Raw genomic sequence first — 12,551 nt, 5'->3', positions numbered from 1 at the left:
ATATAACTAGATTCATTATATTGTGAATAAAGGCTTCTTTTGGTAGATTGCACATAATATTATCTGATTTTTAGATAATATTTCAGATAGAAATTGTTTAAAATTTTAAACTTATAAGTCTGAAAATAGGATGAACAATTTGCTTCAATTTTGGGGGGCAAACTATTTTATTGAAGAATAGGAGGGTATATACTATTTTACTAAAGACTACATATGTATTATAAAGTAACAGATCTTAAGTGTATAGCTGAGTGAATTTTTACACGGTAAACACCCCCGTGTAGCTACCTCCCAGAGGAAGACAGAACACTACAGTACCTCAGAAGTTTTCCTCTTCTTTTCGGTGATGTTTCCTGTAATGGCATGAAAGTCTTACCAATTTGAGGATCTAATTAATGTCTTAAAGATTTCATAACTTTTCTGACCCGTTTCTTTGCTCCAACTCGTTGTAGTTTGATGTAATTTTCTTTGATATGAAATAATTTCTTGTGTTTCTCATGTTACAGTTTTTCACTTAAAATTTTCATAAATAAGACATTAAACCTGGCAAGTTGTATGCATTGCGGTGACATAAAAACATTTAAAAATATTACAGGATTTGTTTTTGTTTTTGTTTTAGTTATGGATTATTGATGAAAAGAAGTGGAAACCCGGGAGAGTAGATCACACTGTTGGCTGGCCCCTGGACAGACATACTTATGGAGGCTCTTTCCTTTATCATTTAAATGAAGGTGAACCACTAGTAGCTCTTGGTCTTGTGGTAAGTTATATTCCCATTATGGAAAATTCTACTGTTAGAGTTATAGGATCGTCAGTGTTATAAAATGAGGGTTTTGAATCTGGAGAATGTAAAATTTTTTTCATTTAAACCTTACTTTCTAATTTTATCAATATGATATGTAAATCGCTTATGGCTGTTATAGTCATTAGTCTACTAAATATACATAGGTCTAGTAATAGTAGCTACTATACTCCAGGCACCAGCTAGATGCTTTACTGAGATTTGTAAGTAAATTTCATAACAATCCTATGAAATAGGTATCCTTATTTTTCCTTATTTTACTGATGAGAAGTAAGCTAAACAACTTTCCCGGATACATACATTAAATGACAGGCAGAAATGCCTGAACCTGTCTGATTTCAAAGCCCATTTCCACTGTAGCATGCTGCCACTGAAAATGAAATCAGCACTGGGTTTGAACTTAAAACTTTTTTAAAACACAAGCAGTTTCCCCTTTTTTGGCAGTAAATTACATCTTGAACACTACGAAGAATAGAAAAATAATGTAAGTTTCTGCACCTTGCAACTGGTGGCAGCTTTATTGTAGTTTAGTGTTATGGTTAGACTATTATATGACACATTGTTAAACTTGTGCATTATTGGTGTTTTTTGACCCCCAAGTCAAGTATTCATTGCATCACCTTTGGGTAGTTATTCCAGTGACTTAATCTTATCAAAGGAAAAATGTGTGGTTATTAATTTTAGCACTTTGGTAATGCCTTGTAAAACAACATTCTACATTTCTTGTCTTCTTTTTTTCTAAGTGTGATTTATGTCCTTTTTCTTCGTTTTTGCCCAGTAGTACTGTAGTATAGATTATTAGTTTATTTCTAGAATTGGTATTGATAAATGTATAATAAATCCTTACAAATCCTTTTGTAGAAACATAATCTAAAATACTTACCTACAGATATTTTTTAATTTGGACTTTGATCTTCAGAGCACAATGATTTATTAATGTGATCTAAATTTTCAAAATTCTGCTGATTATAAACACATGGTATCCTTTTCTTTACCCTTTCTTTCCAAATAGACTTTATATATTTTTTATTTAAATTTGCATTAGTGCATAATTGGTCCAAATACTTTGAGTACACAAAATTTAACATGTTTTCTGATAAACGTTTCTCACATTTTACCTTGATATAATTCTTAATTAAAATGTCTGATTGTGTAACTATATCAAATTTAAATATAAAATTTTAAGGTTGGCCTAGACTATCAAAACCCATACCTGAGTCCATTCAGAGAGTTCCAGAGATGGAAACACCATCCCAGTATTCGGCCAACATTGGAAGGTGGAAAAAGGATTGCATATGGAGCCAGAGCTCTCAATGAAGGTGGCTTTCAGGTAACTCTTCCAACGTTTGTATTCCCATTCTTAGTATAAATTCAGAATTCAAAATGTAATATAACAAATTTAGGTAAGGAATAGAAAATTAGGTTGGGTGCAGTGGCTCACACCCCAGTGCTTTGGGAGGCCAAGGAGAGAGGATCACTCGAGCCCAGGAGTTTGAGACCAATCTGGATAACATAACGAGACCCCATCTCTACAAAAAATAATAATAATTTTTAAAAAGTTGGCCAGGTGTGGTGGCTCATGCCTGTAGTCCTAGCTACTCAAGAGGATGAGGCAGGAGGATTGCTTGAGCCCAGAATTTTGGGGTTACAGTGAGCTATGATTGTGAAACTGTACTCTAGCCTGGGTGACAGAGTGAGACCCTGTCTCTGAAAAAAAAAATGGAATATTATCTCATAGGAAGAAAATCTAAGGAATTTAAGCAAAGTATCTAGTGTTTATAAAAACATGTCACACAGAACTTAAATTACACCATTGATTTAATATATTGATCTCTAGAGATAAATTCATGGACTTTTTGTTTGTTGGTTGGTTTGTTTTCAACTAGAAAATAAAAACTGTATGATCTAAGATATTTCCCTTTATTTCTTAACTACCAGGAAACTCAAAAGAAAATTTGATTTTCAGCAAATGTAATTAATTCATCCCAACTACCTAGTAACTTTCTTACCTTTTAGGTGGCTTCTGTTAAGCTTTACCTTAATTGTCCTACTCTAGTATATGTTCAAAATGAATCTTAGCAAATGTAGTTTATGTATTCAGTATGTACTAATTAAACAATGAAATAAGACCTAGATAGCTATGATGAAAGCTGATAGTACCATTGTAGAAATAATATCAGACAGGTAAGATGATCTAAAAATCAGCTGTAAAACTTACACTAAATGCTTTGGAGCAAGTTACTTAATTCTTCTGGCCCTAAGGGATCATCTGTAAAGTAAAGATGATCCTTTGTCTCTTTAGGAATCTAGGACTATTTTAGAAATTGGATTTTTATGAAAGTAACAAATACATAATAGAAAAATGGTGAGGGAGGAGAAGCTGACAACCTTAAAAGTAAAGTTCTAAAGACTTTATTACTATAGCAGTATTTCATAAAGTCAAGTAAAATCGTAATCACTAGAATCTTAAAATAACATTGTCCCTAAATTCTGTTGTTATGGGATTACTTCTCGTGAGGTTTTGTTTCTAGAATAGTAATTCACTTGGTAGAATATATATTGAATTGCATACCTTATAGCCTATTAAACTTGTTTGAATAATGTCCATAATACATACTATCCATCTAATTCTACTGTTTGTAATTTATAGTATAAAGATTTCAGTATATTGAATAGTACATACAGATTTTTATTTAAAACATCTGCCTTGTGCACTTCAACATCTAAGATAATTTGCAGATTGGAAGGAAGATGAACACACACACACACACACCCTTTTTATTTGAATTTTCTGATTTAATTAGTTGAAGGTTTAGAAACTTATTTCCAGGAAGTTTTTGAAGACCTTAGAGGTAGTAACTTGGAACATTCAATTTTGTTTATTTTGAGCTAACAAGTATTATCTGACTTTTCTCTTTCTTTAGTCTATACCAAAACTCATCTTTCCTAGTGGATTTCTAATTACTTGTAACCATAGTTTAATGACTGTCCCAAAATACGTTTCGCAGCATGGGTTTTCCTTTGTCCTTTGTTTCCTAACAAGATGTCCATCTGCCTGTAACCTTGCCCACTCTGGTTAGGATCCTTCTAGAACTTAAAAACGTGCATTTTCCTTGGACTATAACAGTTTTATTCTTTGGATTGAAGCACCTGTTTTGGAAAAACTCGAACTAACAATCTGTATCCTTTTATTAAACTTTATACTCTTTTGGTTCTTGAATCAAACTTATGTGTCAACAAAGCCACAGCTTTGAGAAAATCATTGTCATTGTCCAAGTTCCTAACCATTATCTGTTTTCAACTAGTAGCATTCCAGAAGGCTCTTTCTCCCCATTGTCTGCCCTGTGATCCTGATTTAATGCTTTTTTATCTAGGTGGTTCGAATGTTGAGTTTGGTCTGAGAACCACAGTCTTAAATTCATTCCCCACATATCCTGTCAGAGGACCTGGTCCCTGATCCTTCTCTCTTACCAGCATTCCTTCTGCCTGGCCTCCTACCCCGAGTTTTGCTTCTCGCCACCTTTCCCTCGCGGTTAGAACTCCATCACTGATGAGAGCTACAGCCACAAAGTGCTCGCTGTGTCTCTTGCAGCTGATGGCAGTAGTTCTCCTGTTAGCCTCCACTCCTCTGAGTCCCTCTCATCATCAGCCAAACTTTTACTACCCCACCACCTTCTCAACAAAGATCCATGGCTTACTTTAGGAAGCCCTTAGAGAAGAAAAAGTACAAAACAAGAAAAGAAAAACTCTGCATTGACTCTTTCCTTTTCTTTTCAGACTATATAGTGCAATCTTTAGTTCAGTTGCTACATTGTGGGCTCTATATAGACTTTTGATGGCTAAACTGAAGCATACTGCCACCCTTTATTACATTTTTTTTCATCAGAATGAATACTGAAGTCCAGACAACTGTCTTAAAATTTATTTTGGAAATCCAACTTATTCTTAAGTTAATCAAAATAATATTGTTTGGGATGGTAGCTAATTGTAGTGATGCTGTGATTAGATCATAGGTTTCCAGCCCTGATACCAAACTAAAATAAAAAGGATATATAGTATCTTTTATAAGTAATTTATTATCCAGGATGCATGTAAAAGCAAATCACAATTTTTTAATGCCCTTTTAATTTTCAGGACCACTTAATTTTTTGTGGGGGGTTACAGTATGATATTTTCATACCTATAAACAATGTGTAATTATCAGGGTAATTAGCATATCCATAACTTCAAACACTTATCAGTTCTTTGTGCTGGTAACATTCAAAATCCTCTCTTCTAGCTATTTGAAAAAATACCATAAATTATTAACTGTAGTCATCCTACAGTGCTACTATAGAACACTGGAACATACTCCTCCTATCTAGCTATAAGTTTGTATGTTAACCACCCTCTCCCTATCCTCCCACCTTTCCCAGCCTCTGGTAACCACTATTCTACTCTCTATTTCTATAAAACCAACTTTTTTTTTAGCTTCTACATGTGAGTAAGCACATGTGGTGTATACCTTTCTGTGCCTGACTTATTTCGCTTAACATAATGTCCTCCAGGTTCATCCATTTGCCGTACATAACAGAATTTCATTCTTTTCTATGGCTGAATGGTATTCCATTGTGTTTATGTACCATATTTTCTTTATCCATTCATCTGTTGCTACACACTTAGGTTGATTCCATTATCTTGGTTATTATGAACAGCACTGCAGTAAACATGGGAGTGCAGATATCTCAACATACTGTTTTTCCTTCCTTCAAATATATACCCACTAGTGCTATTGCTGGATTGTATGGTAGTTCTATTTTTAATTTTTTGAGAACGCTCCATACTGTTTTCTGTAATAGCTGTACTAATTTACATTCACACCAACAATGTCTAAGAGTTCTCTTTCCTCCCTATCCTAGCCAGCATGTTATTTTTTGCCTTTTTGACAATAGCATTCTAACTAGGGTGAGATGATATCTCATTGTGGTTTTGATTTACATAATAGTTTAGGTAACAGTCATTCAAGTTTAGAGACTGTTTTTAACTATGATATGGATATGCATAAATAAAAACATTTTATTCAAAATAAGTTGATACTTTAATCTTAAATCTATCCCATGTAGGTCAGTCTGGGAGGGAAAAGGAAAAACTCTTAACAAAAAAAAATCAGTAATGGTCCCAATCTTCACTTTTAGGGGAGGAAAAAGAAAACTGCTCTGCTCTGTTTTTTCCTTTGCTGTATTCATTTTCGTATGTTTTTCAACCTTTCCCTACAGCTCTAGAAGACTTATTAAGAGGCTGTGATTTGAAGTATTCAGTTTTGCTTATTTAATTTGAGCTAATAAATGTATTCTGAATCTTTCTTTCCTCAGTCTATACCAAAACTCACCTTTCCTGGTGGTTTGCTAATTGGTTGTAGCCCTGGTTTCCTGAATGTTCCTAAGATCAAAGGTACCCACACAGCAATGAAAAGTGGAATTTTGGCAGCAGAATCTATTTTTAATCAACTAACTAGTGAAAATCTCCAATCAAAGACAATAGGTAAGAAATTCGTATTTAAGGTATAGGAAAGAAAATTGCCAGGTTATGTCTACTTCAACTGATGTTAAAAGATATATATTGTATCTGTCACTTTATACAAAGTATTAAGATGCATGCTATAGAAAGTGAACTACATGACCTACTCCTAATAGTTACGGTCAGAGATTTTTACAACAGTGTTCTGTTTTATTCACATGAAAAGTAGAAAAGTACTAGTGTCCCATCTACCTGGAAACTTTCAAATTTCATAGTACTGCATTTACATTGCATACGTGTAATATACACAAGATACCTCGTAAGTACTGAAGTATCTTTAGGCTTAAAATAGAACAACTTCGTAGAAGGCAGAATCAGCCACCTGTTCCTTATCAAGCCTCACGAGCTCAGGCATATGACCCTTCTGCTGTGGTGGAGAGGAACAGCCAGCACTTATTCCTCAATAAATCCTTAATCTAAACAGACCCTCTAGTGTGATTCTCAGTTTTTCTCAAAGTCAAAGCCAGAGTTTCCCCACCCCTCTCTGACTTTGTCTCATTATTCTCCATTGCAGCCACACTGGCTTCTTTACAGTCCCTGGAACATGCCAAGCATGCTCTCAGGGTCTTTGCTCATGGCCGGCTCCCTCACTCCCTTTCCTTTGTTTAAATATCACCCTCTCATGATATCTTGACCATACTAGCTTACTTGCAGCACACCGAGCACATCCAACCCCACAACACTGTCTCTTCTAGCACATTTTCCACCTTTGGCACACTATGTAATTTACTTATTTATCAACTTTGTCTCATGCCACTTGGATGAAAACTCCAAGAGAGTAGGGACTTTGTTCACTGTGAATCCAAAACATCTGGCAACTCAATAGATATTTAATAAATTAACCTTATTAGAATCCCGGGTAACAAATGTTCCACTAGTTGAAGTATGCAGCCTGATTATGCCTTCAAATATCTTTGTAGGAGTGGAGGCCTAGTGTATCAGAGTGGGAGATAAAGTAGAACACAGAAAAGACAAGAGGAGCCAGATGTGGTGGCAACCACCTGTAGTCCCAGCTACTTGGGAGGCTGAAGTGGGAGGATCACTTGATCCCAGGAGTTTGAGCTGTGAGCTATGATTGCACTACTGCACTCCAGCCTGGGCAACAAAGTGAGACCCTGTCTCTTTACAAAAAAAAAAAAAAAAGGCAAGAGAGTACTTTAGAGAGAACAGAGGTTGGGTAGTAGAACTTTTTCCTAATTTTATTGTCAAGTATCATTCCTTGTTGGACCACTAGCCATACTTTAACTGTATCATATACACATAGTACCACACATAGATAGTACTGGAGCCAGTTTATTACCAAAGACAAGATGATGATTAAAGCCTGACTGAAGGAAAGTGCAGTAGAGCCAGAACAGGAAACAGTAACTGGAAAGAGTATGGTCAATATGTTGTTCATGAAAGACTGTGGCAATAAGAACCAATTTGTCCCCTTAAATATTAAATGTATGCACCAAGTTTTAGGTATTTGTAGTTTTAAGTTACTATGTTTTCCTAGGGCTACCATAACAAAGTGCCATAAACCGAGTGGCTTAAAACAACAGAAATTTATTCTCTCCAAGTTCTGCAAGCTAGAAGTCCAAAATCAAGGTGTTGGCAGGACCATACTCTCTCTGAAGTCCCTATAGATGAATCCTTTCTTGCCTCTCCCAGCTTCTGATAGCCCTAGGCATTCCTTGGCTTAGGCAATATAACTGTAATATCTTCCTCGATCTTCACCTGGCTATCTTCTGTGTGTCTGTCTCTTCTTATAAGGACACCAGTCATATTGGATTAGGGAGCCACTTTACTCCAGTAGACTTCATCTTAACTAATTATCAATATATCTGCAACCATACTATTATAAGGTTGCAGTCTGCGGTACTGGAGGTTAGAATGATTTCAAAATGTACTTTTGCTGGGATACATTTCAACCCATTATAGACAGTAGTTTTAGTGATAAATTGTAAAATTTTTCACTCTTATAGGTAGCATGAACTTTTTATCTTAAGGTTCTTTTTCAGTTTCACTGAAATTTGAAACTAATTTCCAATGCACCAATATAAGAAATCAAATGCCTACTGCCTATTAACAAACAATATCTATCAAATGGTTGTCTTGTGGAAGATGCCAACATTTGTAGATGAAAGATTCTTCAGTGTGGTCTTACATAACCACTTGTTTTTTAAAAATATACTTAAGATTCACCCATCAGATAATTTAGTAGCAAAATACTTTGACAATAGAGCATTTTATGTGTACCTTTAGGAAAGTTCACATTAACATTTTATGTTTTTGATAAAAGGACTCCATATAACAGAATATGAGGACAATTTGAAGAAATCATGGGTATGGAAAGAGCTATATGCTGTTAGAAACATAAGACCATCCTGCCACGGAATACTGGGTATGTACGGAGGGATGATTTACACTGGAATATTTTACTGGATATTTAGAGGAATGGAGCCATGGACTCTCAAACATAAAGGTAATTCAAACATATTTCAGAATATGAATGTTATAATCATTAAAGATTCATAAGTAGGCTGGGCATGGTGGCTCACGCCTGTAATCCTAGCACTCTGGGAGGCTGAGGCGGGTAGATCGTTTGAGCTCAGGAGTTTGAGACCAGCCTGAGCAAGAGTTAAACCCCATCTGTACTAAAAATAGAAATTAGCTGGACAACTAAAAGTATATAGAAAAAATTAGCCGGGCATGGTGGCGCATGCGTGTAGTCCCAGCTACTTGGGAGGCTGAGGCAGGAGGATCGCTTGAGCCCCAGGAGTTTGAGGTTGTTGTGAGCTAGGCTGACTCACGGCACTGTAGCCCAGGCAACAGAGTGAGACTCTGTCTCAAAAAAAAAAAAAGATTCGTAAGTGGGATCCATTAATTAGTGGAGAAAGTGATCTTTTAATGTTTCAAACTTAAATTTAAACATTAAGTACAGAAATTATAAATTCAATGTCTTTAAGAGAACAGTGCCTTGTTATTTTAAGAGGGCTAAAGTCATATTTCTTTGGTACAATAATATTTTCAAGTTTTTATAAGAATATGCGTAAGAAAATACTTCAAAATTCTGTTTTATTAAATCTTTCCCTCAAAATTGTTTAAGGTTCTGACTCTGATCAGCTCAAGGCAGCCAAAGACTGCACACCTATTGAGTATCCAAAACCTGATGGACAGATCAGTTTTGACCTCTTGTCTTCTGTGGCTCTGAGTGGTACTAATCATGAACATGACCAGCCAGCACATTTAACCTTAAGGGATGACAGTATACCTGTACATAGAAATCTATCAATATATGATGGGCCCGAACAGCGATTCTGTCCTGCAGGTCAGTAATAACTTCCATGGATTCCTAAATATTAATATAAATATTTGCTTTAAACATTTTAGAAATGTGATTTCATTAAGAAATAATTTATCTCCTCCCATTGCTTGGAAATTATAAATGACTCTACATCAAGCTCCCTATAGGAAACTCATACTCTAACCAGCAATGTTAAAATACAGAATTTTTATTAAGCCTAGTTCGGATGACATTTCTCCAAAAAAAAGCCTTTCCTGGTCCTACCCTCAGACTAAGATATGGGTTATGGAACACAAAGGAATAACTCTTTGCACGTACATGTGACTTTCTAAAGTCATTTCTGTTGTGGCAGCTCATAATGTGTGTGTGTGTGGGTGCATGTGCTAAAATAGGTTATGGATGCATTCAGTCGAAGGAAATGGTTCCAAACTTTAAGTTCACCATGAATACTATTATCTTTTAGTGTTGTTTTCCACTGAAATTACAGTAGTAGGGAACAGGTCTCAAATGATGTGGTAGAACAAACGGTATTCAGGTATGTGAAAATTAGTACTTTCTTGAAAGACTAGAATGTAAGTAAGGTCTTCAAGGGCAAGGACCTTCACTGTCTTTTTTAAAAATAATCATTTTTTTTCATCATCGTGGGTTTTAAAATTCGCTGGGGGTAAGGACTGCATCTAATGTTTTTTCAACTATAGCATGTATACAGTAGTCCCTCTTTACTTGCAGTCAACCATGGTCTGAAAATGTTAAGTGGAAAATTCCAGAAATAAACAATTCATAACTTTTAAATCATATGCCATTCTGAGTAGCATAATGGCTTGCACCATCCTGCCCCATCCCACCCTGGATTTAAATCATCCCTTTGTCCGGAGTATCCATGCTATATAGATGCTACCTGCCCTTAAGTCACTTAGTAGCCACTTTGGTTATCAGATCAACTGTGGTGGTATCACAGTGCCTTATGTTCAAGTAAACCTTATTTTACTTAATAATAGCCCCAAAACACAAGAAAATGATGCCAGCAATTCGGATATACCAAAGAGAAGCCATAAAGCACTTCCTTTAAGCAAAAACGTGAAAATTCTCAATTTAAGGAAAGTAAAAAAAAATCCTACACTGTGGTTGCTAAGAACAAATCTTCTATCTGGGAAATAGCGAAGGAGGAAAAAAAATTCATGATGGTTTTGCTGTCATACCTCAAACTGCAAGTTACAGCCACAGTGTGTGATAAGTGCTTGCTTAAGATGGACACGGCATCGCATTTGTGGGTGGAAGACATGAGTAGAAACATGTTCCAGCTGATAGCATTGATATTACCCAAGGTTTCAAGCATCCACGAGGGGTTGGAACACGTCCCCTGTGGGTAACGGGGATTACTGTAGATGAGACTCAAAGACTGAGTGCTGAGTACCCTTGTTAGTGAGACTAACTCAGCCAAATACTACTGTACCTTCTTTTATTATGGACGTGTAATTTATACTAACAGCAACAGTACATGTCAATATCTTCGTAATATTCTCTGCGAGTAAACTCAGAAAATAACCTTCAAGGTTTCTGTAGCCACTGTTTCTAGGACTTTAATTTCTACTTCTGAATTTAAAAATTTTAAGTTAGGGACTTCAATATTATTTATTTTTACTTTACAGGAGTTTATGAATTTGTACCTTTGGAACAAGGTGATGGATTTCGGTTACAGATAAATGCTCAGAACTGTGTGCATTGTAAAACGTGTGATATTAAAGATCCAAGTCAGAATATTAACTGGGTGGTACCCGAAGGTGGAGGAGGACCTGCTTACAATGGAATGTAAACTGAAACTAATTTCATTTGCAGGCATGTTTGATAGTCAGTGCCTTAATAAAGTATGGCAAGCTAACATTAAAATGTTTAGAGGTTAACAAGTATCAGCATATCTTACAGCATATTATTGATCAGAATGTTCACAAAATAATTAGAAATAAAAATTTTATACTGTTTCTAAAATTGTCCCATAAAAATTATGAATATGTCTCTTAAATAAAACTTTAATAATGATATAGCATCCACTTACTTCTTCAGTTCTTCAGAAATTCAGTACCAACAGCAAAATGCACTGTTGGACTTTATTACACACTTGATTTGCCAAATTTAAGTCTTAAGTGTAAAAATGAACATATACTCTAGACCAGAGGTCAGTATCCAGCTCACCACGTATTGCTAATAAAGTTTTATTGAAACACAGCCATACCCATTGTTTACACATTGTCTATGGCTAAATTTGAGTTACAACTGCAGAGTTGAGTAGTTGTGACAGACTACATGGTCCGCACAGCCTAAAAATTTTTACTATCTGGACCTTTGCAGAAAAGGTCTGCCCACCCCTGAACAAGTATATACATATTATATACAAGTGTAAAACACCAGCACAAACTAACCACAGATGCATCAAAGAATTGAGGGAAACAATACAAATATATAAACTTTTAAGCTTTCATCTATTTATTCAACAAGTGTCTTCAGGAGTTTAAAAACAGACCAGACACCATTATTCTTTGTAAATAATGCACATAACCATTTTTTTAAAAACCAACTTCAGTGTATTCAAACACTTTAATTAATAGCAAACCCCCATCAGTGCTTCTTAAACTGTAAACAACAGGGAACTGAGGTGTCAAAAGAAACACATTAGGGATCATATATAATAGACAAAAACCCTTACATTTTCTTATTGCCTTCATACAATCAATACATAGTATTTAAGCAAAACTGAATCCTTATTAAGCAAACATTTTTGCATATACTGCCTTCTCTTTATCTTTCTGTGCCTTTATCTTCTGTTTGACTTTCAGCAACTCTGCCTGGATAGCTGAAAAATATGCAATACGAGTTATTTCTCAAAACATCCAAAAAATAAGATAACCA

General features: G+C 35.3%; 2 protein-coding genes across 2 annotated transcripts in view; one reads left to right on the top strand and one right to left on the bottom strand.

The window, feature by feature from the left end:
- Positions 1–11,647, top strand: part of ETFDH (electron-transferring-flavoprotein dehydrogenase) — a 43,243-nt gene extending 31,596 nt beyond the window's left edge. The window contains exons 7-12 of the mRNA XM_012651920.1: positions 620–760; positions 1,989–2,132; positions 6,154–6,322; positions 8,643–8,825; positions 9,450–9,671; positions 11,297–11,647. Of these exons, the coding sequence (XP_012507374.1) occupies positions 620–760; positions 1,989–2,132; positions 6,154–6,322; positions 8,643–8,825; positions 9,450–9,671; positions 11,297–11,460 (1,023 nt within the window). The 3' untranslated portion in view covers positions 11,461–11,647. The remainder of the gene's footprint in view (positions 1–619; positions 761–1,988; positions 2,133–6,153; positions 6,323–8,642; positions 8,826–9,449; positions 9,672–11,296) is intronic.
- A 516-nt stretch (positions 11,648–12,163) lies between these two features.
- Positions 12,164–12,551, bottom strand: part of PPID (peptidylprolyl isomerase D) — a 24,063-nt gene continuing 23,675 nt past the window's right edge. The window contains exon 8 of the mRNA XM_012651910.1: positions 12,164–12,495. Coding sequence (XP_012507364.1) covers positions 12,407–12,495 — 89 coding nt within the window. The 3' untranslated portion in view covers positions 12,164–12,406. The remainder of the gene's footprint in view (positions 12,496–12,551) is intronic.

Source organism: Propithecus coquereli, unplaced genomic scaffold (genome assembly GCF_000956105.1).
Source record: "Propithecus coquereli isolate 6110/MARCELLA unplaced genomic scaffold, Pcoq_1.0 Scaffold376, whole genome shotgun sequence".
Lineage (NCBI taxonomy): Eukaryota > Metazoa > Chordata > Mammalia > Primates > Indriidae > Propithecus > Propithecus coquereli.
This window is presented reverse-complemented; position numbering and strand designations above follow the sequence as displayed.